Here is a 15,177-nt window from a genome sequence, read left to right as displayed (position 1 = left end):
TTTGCTTGTCAAACAACCTGAAATAAATTGGTACTCACTTGTCTAATGCTGTAGCTGGGTTGGTTTGTGTAAAGCTTATATCAATTTTCTTAATGGATTCAAATTGTTTCCCACTTTGAAAACTCAATGAAAGAAGAATTCATCCATCTCTGGGCACGCCCCTATGCATTCTTGACTTGGAGGTGCGATGTCAGGCATGACTTTTTTAAGTAGCTGCTACTAGGAATGATGAAATTAAAATTAATTTGGTTTAGAAATCTTGACAATTGAAATTTGTAGTATATCCCCAATTTTTTTCCACTTATTAGATGAATATTGTATATCTTTCTCATAGGTTGAGAGATTTTTTTTTTTTTTTTGGGACATAATTTCCATTACAATTGTTTTTAGTAGCCTTTATCAAAATTAGTTTAATTGGCACCAAATTCAAGCGCATGAATTAAACTCATATTCAAATCTTCTTCAATTCTGTTATTGTTGACTGATAAAGAGGTAATTAATCATTTTACAGAGATTTACATGTAAGTCATAATGAATTGACTTATTGTTCAATAGGTTCTATGATAATTAATGATATTTTTTTTATCAAATATTATTAAAAAAAGTCACTAATTGTTAATTTTCAATGACAGGTTGAAAATTGACACAAAAAATGTCACTAATTATAAGTTTTAGTGACAATTTAAAAAAACCGTCACAAAAAAATCGTTAATTTTCAATTTTTAACGATAGTTTGAAAAATTCGTCACAGAAAAACGTCATTAATTGTAAGTTTTAACGACATTTTATAAAAACAGTAACAAAAAAGTCACAAATTATCAATTTTTAATGACATGCAAAAAATGTCAAAAAAAATTATTTTTAGCGACGATTTTATTATGACTTATTTTCAATCGGACTTGATGACTATTAAATCTAACTATTAGGACCTATTGGTAGTTTACCTTTATTTTCCAGACTTTTCAACTTTCAGATAATACTTGACGCAGCGGAATACACAGGGACTAGATATTGTTCTAGTAGACGAAAGAGGCTCTCGAATCCATGAGAAAAAATAGAACCATGAATCCACAAGGAATAGAAAATATCTTAATATTGAATGAAAAAATTCTCTTTGCCATGAGGCTTACATAGTTATTTATAATAAACCAAACCTAATACTTGTAGGAAAAATAATTCTAAAATAAACTAGAAAACTTAAATCAATACAAATTAGAAAACCTGGGACACTAAAATTCTAAACTATTCAAAATCCTAGTCAAAATCTAAGGTCACCTTTAAAGCCCCGTCCTCGATGCCAAGCATCTCGAACGTCTTCTCCATCTATTCCAACCACTCGTTAGCCTTAAGTGGCTCCTTCGGATCCCCAACAAACTCGTCCGGATTGGACCGGAAGAATTCCCTCTTCAAGAAGGAAGGCCCTGCCTCAACAACCTGGGCCTGAACTGAAGCTTGAACTGGATTCTCAGCTTGGAAAATACCCACAGACTCCCTCAAAGCATTGGCTATTCCTCGGGCTAAAGCGCCCATAGCCTCCTGACCTGCTGGCTCGACCACATTGGCCTGGCCAACTCCCTCCTGCTGTGCCGGAATATCATCCGGTAAAGGCATCTCCTGCCTACCACGTCTGTCTCGTCTACCATGTCCTCGTCCTGACATCCTAATAAAGGTAACGAAAAACGTTAGCACATTCATAAATGTGTCAAAAGTAAACACTCGCGTCATAAAACATGGACAACTGTAATTCACTCCACGTAAGCACATAAACACACAAGCACTTACGAATTTCATTTCCGGATAATGATAGTCCCGAGGCGTTACTAGAGTTCCGGTTAGAAACAGCATTGATCAAGTGCTTTTCCAACAAGACTCACAGAAACCCAAGGATCCAATCAACATCCTAGAAACTAAATCCCATACCCACATAGTCACATAAGCATGTTATCAATTAAGAACATAGCATATGACACTACATCTAAGTCTCTATCAAGCGAGACAAACCCATTGTGATCCTAATCACTTCCTATGTATCCAAAGTATTCGAACCCGGTACGCTCTGATACCAAGTTGTAACGCCCTCAAAATAATACATAAAACCCATCACTTTAGACATGCATTGATATAAAAGAAACCAACCATTTCTATTCATCAAAGCAATTCTTACAACTGTATTACATGTTAACAACAAAAGCAAATGCCCCAAGGGCTTACAGCTTTCTAAGTCAACACCTGGTTACACAAAAGAAGAGTACTAACTCTATACAAAATAGCCCTTGGCTTGATATACATGTAACACAAACAAAAAAAACAAAAAAAGAGTCTTCAACTCTCATCATCATCCAAGCTATGTCCTTGGAGGTGACATACTACCTGTACCTAAAAATAATGTCCCATAAAGGGTGAGCCAACGCCCAGTAGAGATATGCTAAACACAGTATGAGCAATGACTAAGACATTAGCAATTGATAAATGTTCAATTTCCATAAACCAATTCATAACCCTTTTCCATTTCATGACCACTATGTTCATGTTTCATTTCAATTTCCATTTCTTATTAGTTTGACAATTTACATCAACGGCTCAGAACCTGGCCAACCACTGATACGAGATAGTGATTTATATTAAACATTTCTCATTTTTATAATAGATAAACATACTAGTTGTATCAACATCTCAGCGGATAAGCATACAAGCTGTATCCACATTTCAACAAATATGCCTATTAGCTATATCAACACTTCCAAAGATAAGCATATGAGCTATATCAACACATTATCTGACAAGCATATGAGCTGTATCAGTGGAGTCCATCCCTTATCTCCTCCCAAACAACATCCGGTTTAGAGGTCCATCCCCTATCTTCTCCTAAACCGTGGAGTACATCCCCTATCTTCTCCCACACACACAACATATATACACAAAGGTCATATACACAATCAATCAATACATAACGTTAATGTATTCTATCAACCATCATACTCTATGACATATCCAATTGATTAGTTTTAGTTTGCCTAATCATCATGCATTGTCTACAACAATCAAAACTACCCTCCACCGGTAGCCCAAGCAATTATTTCTAAACAGATAATAAAAGCTCCAACAGATAAAATATCAATGTTTTCAAAAGTAAGCGATTAATAAATCTAACTCCACTATTCAACCATATAATGAACCAATTCCATTATTTCCAACTCAATTCCATATAACCACCATTTTCTCAAATTAATTATACCAATTAATTTATACAACCAATTAGGGTTTTCTACCCCATTTCCCAATATTGACCCAATTGTCTAAATATCAACAACCAACATCAATAACACCATTTGAAAACCCAAAATACATATTATGAGCCCAAAATCACAAAACCCTCTTTAACACATTTTGAAACCCTAAGTCCCAAAATCAACCATTTAAACAATAAGCTCAAAATCTAGGTTAAAACCCATAAGAGTGAGTAGGAATCCCTACCTCAAATTTGGAGCTCAAGGAAAGAAGGTGAAGAAACTCAGCGTGCTCCAAAACTCAATATACTCGGATCAAAACGTAGCCCTCGACGATCAACCCAACTCTTACAAAGGCCGAAGGGAAGGGAAGCACTCTAACTAGATCAAACCCTAGAGAGAAGGGAGTTTCTAGAGAGAGGAACTCTCAAAATGTCTTTTTAGAAAGTAAGAGAGAGAGAGAGAATGTAAAAAGTGATTTTAAAATGCCCAGCTGCCAACTGATATACGACATTCCCGCTCGAGCGGAAAACACAACGCTCGAGCGTCAAGAACAAAAAACCAGGTCCGCTCGAGCGCAATAAGGCCCGCTCGAGTGCCAAGACACAAGAATAAAGTACATCCACTCGAGCGCGAAAAACCAGTCCGCTTGAGCGTATATTTCCCCCTCCCAGAACTTACACCAAAAAGTACTACCCGCTCGAGTGTCAGAGCACCCGCTCGAGCGCTACCGCTCGAGCGTAAATAAACCCGCTCGAGCGTAAAAATCACACCTGCAGAAGTTTTGCAGGGACACGAAAAACTGGGAGCGTGCAATCTCCGCTCGAGTGCAAGAAGACCCGCTCGAGCGGACCTCCTAAAAACTGGGCAACAAAGAATTGAAACCAAAGCCCAACCAACCTGTAACAACTCTGCCCAATACATCCTAAAACTCAATCAAACGGAATTAAAGGATGACAACAAGGTATACCACCACCAACATCACGGGACCGAGTCCGGAATACAACAGAACAGTAAAGGGACAACCGGGATTGCTATACCATGGAAGTATCTTGATTTGTATATGACAATATATCTTCATGATCATGAAAGTAAAATTTTGATGCTAAAAACTTTTTCATTGTTAACCATGAATGAAATTTGTCTTTACCTTTGCAAACTCGATAATCTTGTAATCCATTCCACCACTTCAATGCAATTTTATCAAGTTTGTAGGATGCAAATATAACTTTCTTTTCATGAGGAATCTTCATGAATTCAAAGAAATTTTCAAGATCAAGCAACCAATCAAGAAAATCTTCTTTCTGAAACTTACTTGAACCGTTAAAATATGAAATTTCTACAAAATAACGTAAGCTAACAGGTTGGCCTCGGGTGAATCCTCCGGCGCAATTGCTGTCAACTGTTTGTTGCCTCTGGTTGACGATTAGTCCCAAATCGGCAAGTAGATTAAAAATCTCATTGCGAAGTTTGTGCACCTCTAGTCGATGTTCCTCAATCGCATCCCATATGGCTTTCACCCTATGATCAACGTCAATAGGGATTGTGTGTGCTCCATTGTCTTGTGTAATTGAGTTAGGCGAATCCATGCTCTGATACCACTTGACGCAGCGGAATACACAGGGATTAGGTATCGTTCTAGTAGATGAAAGGGGCTCTCGAATCCACGAGAAAAAATAAAACCTTGAATCCACAAGGAATAGAAAATATCTTAATATTGAATGAAAAAATTCTCTTTGCCATGAGGCTTACATAGTTATTTATAATAAACCAAACCTAATACTTGTAGGAAAAGTAATTCTAAAATAAACTAGGGAACTTAAATCAATACAAATTAGGAAACTTAGAAAACTAAAATTCTAAACTATTCAAAATCCTAGTCAAAATCTAATTCTAAAATAATAAAATTATGAAACCTAATAATTCTAAATTATTTATACTAAATTACAAGATTCCTAATAAAATAATTTATCAAAAATATTAAAACTAAAAATACAAAAAGTCTTAAAATTTTGTCCTACATCAATACTATTCATTTTCCATTTCCAATGTCACCTTCCATACACGTGTATCTTGTATGTATATATACAACACATTTGTTTAAGTAGAGTAATCAATATCAGAGACAAGAAGGCTCTGTCTCTCTTTTTGGAATTAATGCTATAACAAGCTCTGTCTTTCCCTTCTGCATCAATTGAATGATTTCAGAGTTTAAAAAAACTTACTTCAAATGTTGTGTTGGTTTTATTTTTACTCAATATATTAATGTATCTATATCTGTTCGTGTGAATATTGGTATAATCTCAATATATGAATCTTTATCTTCTGCGTGAATGCATGATTTCAGAGTTTAAACAAACTTTCATTTCCTCAACTCTTTGTTTTTTTTTTTTTTTGAATACCTACCATTTTCTAGTAACAGGGAACAAATTTTCATTTGAAACCTTCACTGGCTACATGGAATCTTTAAAAAAAAAATAGTTTCTTAAAAAAAAAGAAGGTGTACTTAAATAAGAACAACATAATTATAACTTTCATAGAGTGGCAAGAAGTTGTGTTCGGTGCAAGTGAAAGTTCTAGCATAAGAAACAACTCTCACTTGTTTTGATTTGTACATACATAAAAATACAATTGTTTTGAGTTATTTTCACAAAAAGCTATTTTTTGTTCTTTTTATTTATCATTTATGCTTACCCTTCATCTTCAATTTGTGCAGATGGAAGGAGAAAAGGGGAAGGAATTGAATATGGATTGCTTGGTGAATGTGTTAGGCAGAGTGGGAATAGAATCACTGCTAATTGATGTTCCGTTTGTGTGCAAGTCATGGTACAAAGCCACAAAGAGTCCTCTTTGCTGGAGACAACTTGATTTTCTTGAAATCTCACTTGATGATTGCACTTCTTTATTTTTCTTAGCAAGATTAGTCGATGACTATCAAGTAAAGGGCAAATTCTCTTTCACATCAATTGTCAAGACTTTAGTCAAGCGTAGTGCTACATCTGCTATGTATGTATCGTTTCCCGGCTCTGGCTTCTGTGATGAAGAAGTACTATATTACATTGCAGATTAGTGAGTTCTTCATGCCTAATGTTGAAGAAAAAGTTGAAAGAAAAAATGTCACTTTTTTTTTTCCCAAACTCAAACACATTTTATGGATTTCACAACCTCTTTTTTATTTTATTTTTTATTTAAAAAAATAATTATTTTTAAAGTGCTTTATACCCAGTTCCAAAACAGACAATATACCATGGCACTAGTTAGCATTTGACCAAAAAAAAATGCATATTTTTATTTCCTACTTTACAAATTGGCTCAACATAGAATTAAAATTTGATTCTTTGCTGAGTTTTGTGTAAATAGAAGTGATGGAAAGTGCAAGTAAGAAAAAAAAATGTTACTGCAATTTTTTAGCATGAAAGTAGGGGAAAATACAAGAAGATTAAATTTTTTGTACAATCCACTTTTGCAAGTAAATTACTTTCAATTTCTTGTAAATTTTTTTTTACAAATATATATTTTGGTAAAAGTAGTCAACTACTAAAAATTTCACATAAATTTCATCCTAAAAAAATTTGTATTAAAAAATAATTTTTTATTTTTTATTTTTATATAAATATTTTTAACTTTACATCATATTTTTCACTGTAATCAAACCAACCCTTTTGGTTTAATTTTCTCTGTTGTTTTATATTAAGGTGTTTCATTACTTTGTATTAGTGGTTGGTAACCCTTGCTATCTTTTTTGACTCACCAGGTGTCCTAACTTAGTTGTATTAGAACTGCCAGTTGATATAGATCATGATGTTGTGTCCAAGGTCCCAAAACTCACGAGTAATTGGAAATGTTTGGAGTTTTTAAGGTTTGGAACCACCTTTAAAATGAAAGAAATTCTTGCCCAAATCAGCATTCACTACAAGAACTTTGTTGGTTTCTCTGCTTCTCATGCTGATATTAAGAAAGATGAAGCCACATCTATTGTCACCTCAGTTCCAAACATAGAGTATTTGGAGTTAAGGTATTCAAACATTGATTGAGAGAGTCTATTGATGATTTTGAAGGGCTGCAAAAAACTTGTGTATTTTGATGTAAGGAACTGCAAAGGTTTCGACCTTGGTGATGATGAGATTTTGAAGCTTGCTTCTCAAATCAAAACATTCGAGGATGAGGGGTTGCATTTGACAACATAACATCATCAATGCTATTGTGGCATTATTTTCAATGTGATTTCTATATATAATTTGTGTTTTTTTTCCCCTTTCTATATACATTGATGACAGTCATGCAACTCCTGGACTGAGGGCGTGTTTGTTTGATGGACTAATGTGGGTTTAATTTTACCACAATTAGTTGTCCCCAGTTTTCTTTTTAAGGATTTTGTTAACAAGTATCTTAAGGGCACTAGTTAACAGACCCCATGAACAATAGCAAGGCCGCCACGACGGTAACCAAATCAGTGCCAAGGCATACCCGCATGATCTGATAAAATTGGGCATGGTTGTTGGTAGTACAGTTTAGAGGGAGAGTGCAGAATTAAATCAAAAAAAGTTAAGGGAGAGAAACTGTTATATTTATAGAAAATACTATTCATACCAAAAATTTGTGCAAAAAGTGATTTGGCATTAACATGTGTGAGTAGAGTTGGCACAAGTATCACTATACGGAAGTGTAAGATTGTCAAAATACATGTAATTGCATGCCAGCATAAAGTTGCTGCGTGGCATTAGCGGTAGCCTACTGAGAAAATGAAATATAGAAGTAGAAATTTTGAACTTTTGGTAATTAATTTTAAAAAAAAGGAAAAAAGAAAAAAAGAAATTGGGATGCCATTTGAAGAACAGAATGTGAAGACTAAAACAACAAATAAAGGATTCGGATAAAAAAAAATTCTTAAATGCTATTACGCCAAGATTCGCATTAACCAACAAAAGTTCAAATAAATATTAACATAAAGTAGTAATAATGAGGCACAATAAACCAATGTATAACACATGAGAGGTTTGGTAAAAAATTTAGTAATTTATTTGGGGTCCTTAGCATAACTCCAAACAAAAAAAATAGTCATTATGAAAAACCTTTAGACATTACTTTGAAACTGAGAGCTAACAGGCGGATTTGGTCCCTGATTTTGATAAGTCTGTAAAAGTAAATGTGTGTATATATAATACGAACTGGGCTTTTCTTTCAGTTGAAAAGTCAGAAAGATATTTCGTTGGTTGAATGTTTTTTCTCGTTAGAAACAAAAACTCAGGGACTTGGGCATCTCTATTAGAAAACGTTTCAAATTCTGAGAATCAATTTAACTCATGAGCTTGAATTTTGTGCATATAATAAAGTTCTCAACCCATTTTAGAGTTATTTTAGTGGAACAAAAGGGGTGTTAATCTTTGGAATTGAAAAAAAAAAAAAAAAACCAAAGAATCCACCATTTTATAGTTGGTTTATCTCTCTCTTTCTCTCTCATACATAGACCCATCAACCAATCAACGATATATCTTCCAGACTTTTCAACTGGCAGAGGATATATATAGTTTCACACACATACACATGAGTAACCCAAAATCAGAAGCTAGAAGAGTCGGTGTATCTTTTCTTTTACAAGTAATACTTTTGAAAGGTTCTCTCCTTACTTGCATTTTGCATTCTACATGATTTCCAAGTGTTCAAACTTTATTCTATTGCTTCTGATTGTGCTGATTAATTTTATAATCTGGCTGTGAGCATTTATAATCTGTTCTTAAAACAGTTGTATTTTTTTTTTCACCCTCCTTTTTTTCTCTTTATTTATTGGGAATGTATAACATATAGTAATTTATTTTATTGTTTTTTGGTTTGTGGGTGTAGATGGAAGGAAGAAAATGGGAAGAATTGAATATGGATTGCTTGGTGAATGTGCTTGGGAGAGTTGGAATTGAATCACTACTTTTAGACATTCCCTTTGTGTGCAAGTCATGGTCCAAAGCCGCACTCAGTTCTCTTTGCTGGCGACGACTTAATTTTTCTCAAGTCTCAACTGCACGATTAATGTATAAATATGAAGAAAAGTTTTGCGCCATCTCTATGATGAAGTTCATTGTTGATCGTAGTGATAGATGTGCCACATATCTTTCACTTCCCAATCGTAGTCTTACAGATGAAGCACTAATTTATGTTGCAGATAGGTAAGTTTTATGAATTACATTAATGGTGATGATTAAATCTTAAGCAATCTTGTTTTATCATAAGGTGAAGGAATTAATTAATTTATAACTTTTTGTTAGGTGTCCTAATTTGAGGACTTTTGTGCTGTCTACCTTATGAACATATGCTGAAGATCCCAAATCTTATTGACAAGTGGAAAAGTTTAGAGTACTTAACACTTTGTGCAAGTTGCTTTCAATTGCAGGAAATCATTTACCAAATCAGCATTCACTGCAACAACTTTGTTGGATTGGGTGTTCCAAATGCCTGTATAGGGAAATCTGATGCTTCAGCTATTGCCACCTTGCTCCCCAACATAAAGGAATTGGATCTAAGATGTGCAAATATTGAAAAGGAGTCCCTAGTGATGATATTGAAGGGCTGTAAAGAACTTGAGTATGTTGATGTTAGTGATTGCGAAGGTTTTGATGAGCGTGACATTGATATATTAAAGCTCGCTTCTCATATCCGCACTTTCAAGCCTGAGGGTTCGATGTTGTTTGACTCTGATGATGATAAGGAGGGGGACAATGACGGCTTTGATCTTGATTTGATGTTCTATTGTGGTTATAGGTCTTGCTAAAATGTTCATTGTCTTTGCTTGAAATTCTCTACTAGTCCTGTTCTAAAGCTCTGTTATTTTGTTTTCGGCATTAGTTTGGAGGCTTTTGCTTTTACTGCTTTTTAACCTTTTGTTTTGTACTAACTTGCTTTGCTTTTATCCTTTTGCTTAGTTTAGAGGCTTTTTCTTTCAAGCAATTTTCTTTTGTTTTTGCTCTTCGGATTCCAAGTTATTCTCCAACAATTGACTTAGCGGTGAATAATATTTAACTTTGCTTCATTCCTCTTTTAAATTACTGAATTGTTTATGAACTGCACAATTTCGGTAATTCAATAGCTACTTGTTTTTCTTTAAAAAAAATGTTAGGTTGAACTTATATTACCGTGACGAAAGTATCACACTCATATTTATATCCTTGGATCGTGCTGGTAGTAACATTGCTATAGCTGCTTGTTATAATGCAGAAAATTCCAAAATAGCTATATATTAATGGTCTTTTACATATTTTAAAAGAGTATGGGATTTCAAATATTTTACTAAAGGTTTTACCAAATACTTGTGGGACTCAATTGGACATGAGATCTACACCCATGTGAATAATTTGATAAAACATTTAGAACCTATTATTTTTTATTCCAACTATACTTTAATTGACTTTTTATATTTTTATACACTTTTTACTCGTATCTATATTAAGAGGTGGTTTGTGATGATCTAAATAAGTATATTTTTTGACTTTTTATAAAATATGGGTTGGGTATGGGCTGGGTTTGAAGTGATGTGTTAGAGAGGTGATGTGACTTAAATAAGATGATGTGACTTAAATAGGATAGTGATTGTTTGACTTGTTAACTTTTTTAGATCATGTCAAACAAGGCCATCATGGTCTCTCATTGGCATTTTCTGTAATACCCCTGTTCCGTAATATGCTAATTGGTCCTTAACATGATGTGATTATGTATTTTGATATGATTTTGTGTTCCACTATGTGAAAATATGTGGTTTGAAATTTTATCTGTTCATCGTAGGAATATCTGTTTGAGTAGTCTGCTTTGGAAATTTAATTGAGGGCCTTATCGGCCACGGAACCCGAAATTGATTACGCCATTGCGGTTGGCATAATTTTTAGAGCCTACGGTGGAATTTAATTGAAATTTGATTCTGGTCAATTTAAACTGATTAAATTGATAAATTAAGTACCCCATTATTTTACATTAAAATATTTGTTAGTGGGGCTTGTTGTATATTTGTATTGCACTCTCCTTTAGCTCTCTTAAAAAAACTCAAAATCTGAGTTAGACAATTGAGAGTGAGAGAGAGAGGCCGGCCATGGAGAGAAAAAGGGAGAGATTTGTGTAATTTGGGCTCAAGACTTGGGAATTTGAAGATCTAGCTCAAGATTTGGCTAGAGCTTGAGTGTTGAAGCTCTTAGGTAGGTGAATTCATGGACTCTTACTTGTAATTTGTAAGTTCAAAGGTTGTTTGTGATCAAGAACATGTAATGAGTTGATTTTTGTTGAGTTTGAAGTCTTAGAACTCATGCATGTAAGAAATTACTTTGAATCTGCATGTTTGAGCTTGAAACACATGATTCATGTAGAGTTTTGGTTAAAGCTCATGTTGTAACCACCATTTGTACCATCTAAGTTGAGAATGATGAGCATCTCCCACATGCATGTACAAATCATGGGAGTATAAGTCTTGAATGTTTGAATTTGAGCATGTTGATGATGGGTTTGAGATATTTTGGGACATGCATGTAGATAATTCATGTAATTGAGCTTCCTAATGTTGTAATCTTGCATTAGTAGCATGTTAGCATGTGTAAATGTGTAATTTGAACCATTGCATGCAAGAAATGTAGATGGAAAACCGATTTGGAGCTCAAGAACACGATCTGGGAAACCCAGATTTTTGAGGTCCGCTCGAGCGGGGTAATGGCCGCTCGAGCGGGAAAATCGTGCTCCCAGCATTTTTGCAGAGTTGGATGTCCGCTCGAGCGGGACACTCCACGCTCGAGCGTGGATTTTCGTAGACAGGCCTTTAGCTTGAGCGCTCTATTCCACGCTCGAGCGCATCTTTCGTGCAACCAGTACTTCTGCAGGCCTCAAGGGTCCGCTCGAGCGGAGAAGTTTACGCTCAAGCGGGGACCCTGTTTCCTGGAATTTTGTTCATGTATTCTGTGATTCGTTTTCCGTTCCCTTTCACTTGTAAGCACTCTTAGGCATATGTTAAGCATTGTAAATGAGTTAATGAGATAAGAACAAAGCCTAAAGAGGAATATGTGAATTAAAGAACGGATTGAACTGTTAGTGACCCTTTTGTATTCATGAAATGTGTAGGGTCAAGCTCCAGGGCGCATCCACAAGCCAATCACTGTGAGTAATATCAATATTTGAAAACTTGTCAATGTCCAATTGTTATTCCCCTATAAATATTATGAGTTATTAATTGGGATTGTGGACAAAAGTCTGACAAGAATAAATGAATGAGTGGGCCAAAGGCCGTTTTGACATGAATGGGTGGGCCAAAGGCCGTTTTGACATGAATGAGTGGGCCAAAGGCCGTTTTGACATGAATGAGTGGGCCAAAGGCCGTTTTGACATGAATGAGTGGGCCAAAGGCCGTTTGACATGAATGAATGGGCCAAAGGCCGTTTGACATGAATGAATGGGCCAAAGGCCGTTTTGACATGAATGAATGGGCCGAAGGCCGTTTTGCCATGAATGGAAACCCGGATGGGCCAAAGGCCAGAATGTTTGGAACTACAGTTACTTGACTTGCATTTCGTATAGTTATATATATATTTTGTTGTTAAACAGAAGTATGAATTGGGCCCAAGGCCGTTTGGAGCATGTTGTTCTACATATTGTTATGTAACTGTTATATTTGATATTATTCACTGGGCTATCGCTCACGCTCATTCATGTATTTGTAGGTGAGCCAAGGGAAGTCCAAACCCAGCCCCAGTGAAGTCTGCTAGAAACAACAGGAGTTTTGGGAGAGTCAGCCTTGTGCCTCGCGCATGAGACCATCCTTGCCCTTTCACTATGTACCTATGTTTTGTCTTGTTGGCAAGGACCTAGTGCATGTCTGTACATAGTCTGTTATAGGTTGACTCGTTTTGGATGATCTTGTCTGTAATGAATTTTGTGAAACCGTACTTTTGATGTGAGTTATTAACGTATCTGAGTATGGTTTGTTTGATGTGCATATAAGCACGGCTCTATGGACAAAGTTTTTAATTTTGCTTCCGTTTGGCCCCCATTAACTCTGTAAAATACGTTTACAACAGTTTGAGGCCGTAGGTAATCTCATGATTACTGGCCGGTTACGTCCTTAACCCACGGGGGCGGGTTTGGGTCGTGACATTTTCCTTCCATCCAAATATACGGGAGAGAAGACTGGCACACTAATTTATCATCCAAATTTTGTTTCGGTGTATTATCTTTTAACTCTATTTATATTCCCAAAGTTTAACTCTGTTGGCTACATATTTTGTATAAGCCAATCACAGTTCGACACGTGGCAAGATAAGGGAAATACGAGAAAACAATTCAAACCTTTGATCGTAATTGTACACATGGCAGTTAATATTGGTTTTTATAAGATTTGCGTAGTACTGGATCAGCAAAGAGATGCAAAATGATGTGGCTTCAACGGTTACTTATATTTAAATTCAAAATTAGGAGGGAAGCCTAGCTGCAGATATTGGCATAGTGGAGCTAACTATAAGGCAACATGATCAGCGATCATGGAGGGGCGGTTCGACGGTTAGAAGTGTAGTTCGAGGGTTGTCATTGAGAAGTATAAATAGCAGAGAAGGCCCCAGAAAGTGCCTCCAGACTCAGATCCAAAAAGCCAGTTCTTTCTACTTTATTTTTCCTTCCAGTTTTTATATTTCTTGTTCTTTACATTTCTGTACTTTAAATTCCTGCACTGCATTTCGTTCATAGGAGTAGTTTTCAAGTAGCTTGTTGTTATAAACCTCTACGAGGCTGATTTGGATCTTTGTAAGTCTTTCATTTTGCTTAATGAAATGCTATAATTGTTCTTTATTTAATCATTGCTTGCTTAATTCTCCTAAACAAAGCCACCAGTAAAAGTCCTCTTCATTGAAACTGAAAGAACTAAAACACAATCGTCTGATAATTGATTGACAATTAATATTTTGTAAGGACTGATTGATCCTTGCTGGCACGCTCACAATTACAAAAATAACCTTCGAAAGCCAACATACTCGTATTTTAATAAATATGAAGTATCAAATTAAAATTTAAATAAAAATTAAATAGTGATCATAATTTTTCATATTAATTTTCTTTTAGAGCCTTCAAAATGTGTACATGTGCAACTTTCATCTAATTTTTTTTTTAAAATTTTTATTTTGACCTACAATTTGACTCGTGCAGAGCACATGTATAGCGACCCCGGTCTTTTCCCATTTAATTATTGTATCCGGACTGTTCGTAGATTCTGTCATTGTATAATGGTTGTTGTTGTTATTCCTTATTTTCTCATTTGGAATTATAGGATGTGTTGGGCAGGTTTGTTTCAGGTTGGTTGGGTTTAGAAACCAAGAGTTGCTGTCCAGGTTTTTGGTTCTTCGCTCGAGCGTGGAGTTGTTCGCTCGAGCGAGAGGTAGTGTTTGATTTGGACCTGTAGCTGTGCATTCTTGGCTCGAGCGAGCTTTTCTTCGCTCAAGCGAGTTAGTTCATCCTTCGCTCGAGCTATAGTTCCTTCGCTCGAGCGTGTGTCTGGGTTCAGACCTGAGGGTTTGAGTTCTTCGCTCGACCGAGCTTTCTTTCGCTCGAGCGAGCATTTGAGTTGTTGGCTCGAGCAAGGCTTCCTTGGCTCGAGCGTAGTTTCTCTGTGTCTGGTCGCTCGAGCGACCAAGTCTTCGCTCGAGCGAGCCTGTCCAGTTTATATACACAGCAGTGAGATTTGATCAGTCTTTTTCATTTTCTTTTGATTCCAAACCCTAGGTCCGACTTCTCTCTCTCCCTACTCACCTTCTTTCTTAGATTTGATCCACTTAGGGTGTGTTTCTACCCTAGATCCTTCATTAAAAAGATAGAGTGAGGCAAGGGCTACCATTTAATCTGAGCATTTGGTGATTTGGAGCACTTTGGTATTTGGGCACTCATCTCCTTCTTCACCTTTTGGGTTGTTTTCTTTGAGGTAGGGATTTCCTACTCCATTTTATAGGTT

At 35.7% G+C, this 15,177-nt stretch overlaps 2 protein-coding genes across 2 annotated transcripts; both read left to right on the top strand.

Moving 5' to 3' along the window:
- The first annotated feature begins 5,943 nt into the window (after positions 1-5,943).
- LOC114306490 (uncharacterized) lies at positions 5,944-9,096 on the top strand. Its single transcript, XM_082897151.1, has 3 exons — positions 5,944-6,233; positions 6,982-7,242; positions 9,069-9,096. The coding sequence occupies exons 1-3, from the start codon at positions 5,944-5,946 to the stop codon at positions 9,094-9,096; spliced, it is 579 nt and encodes a 192-aa protein (XP_082753277.1).
- Positions 9,097-9,248: 152 nt separating this feature from the next.
- LOC145803799 (F-box protein SKIP1-like) lies at positions 9,249-9,987 on the top strand. Its single transcript, XM_082897150.1, has 3 exons — positions 9,249-9,385; positions 9,485-9,506; positions 9,610-9,987. The coding sequence occupies exons 1-3, from the start codon at positions 9,249-9,251 to the stop codon at positions 9,985-9,987; spliced, it is 537 nt and encodes a 178-aa protein (XP_082753276.1).
- The last annotated feature ends 5,190 nt before the right edge of the window (positions 9,988-15,177 follow it).

This window comes from Camellia sinensis, chromosome 12, assembly GCF_055761805.1.
Source record: "Camellia sinensis isolate YWXY chromosome 12, ASM5576180v1, whole genome shotgun sequence".
NCBI lineage: Eukaryota > Viridiplantae > Streptophyta > Magnoliopsida > Ericales > Theaceae > Camellia > Camellia sinensis.
Note: the sequence above shows the minus strand (reverse complement) of the source record. Positions and strands in the feature narration are given on the sequence as shown.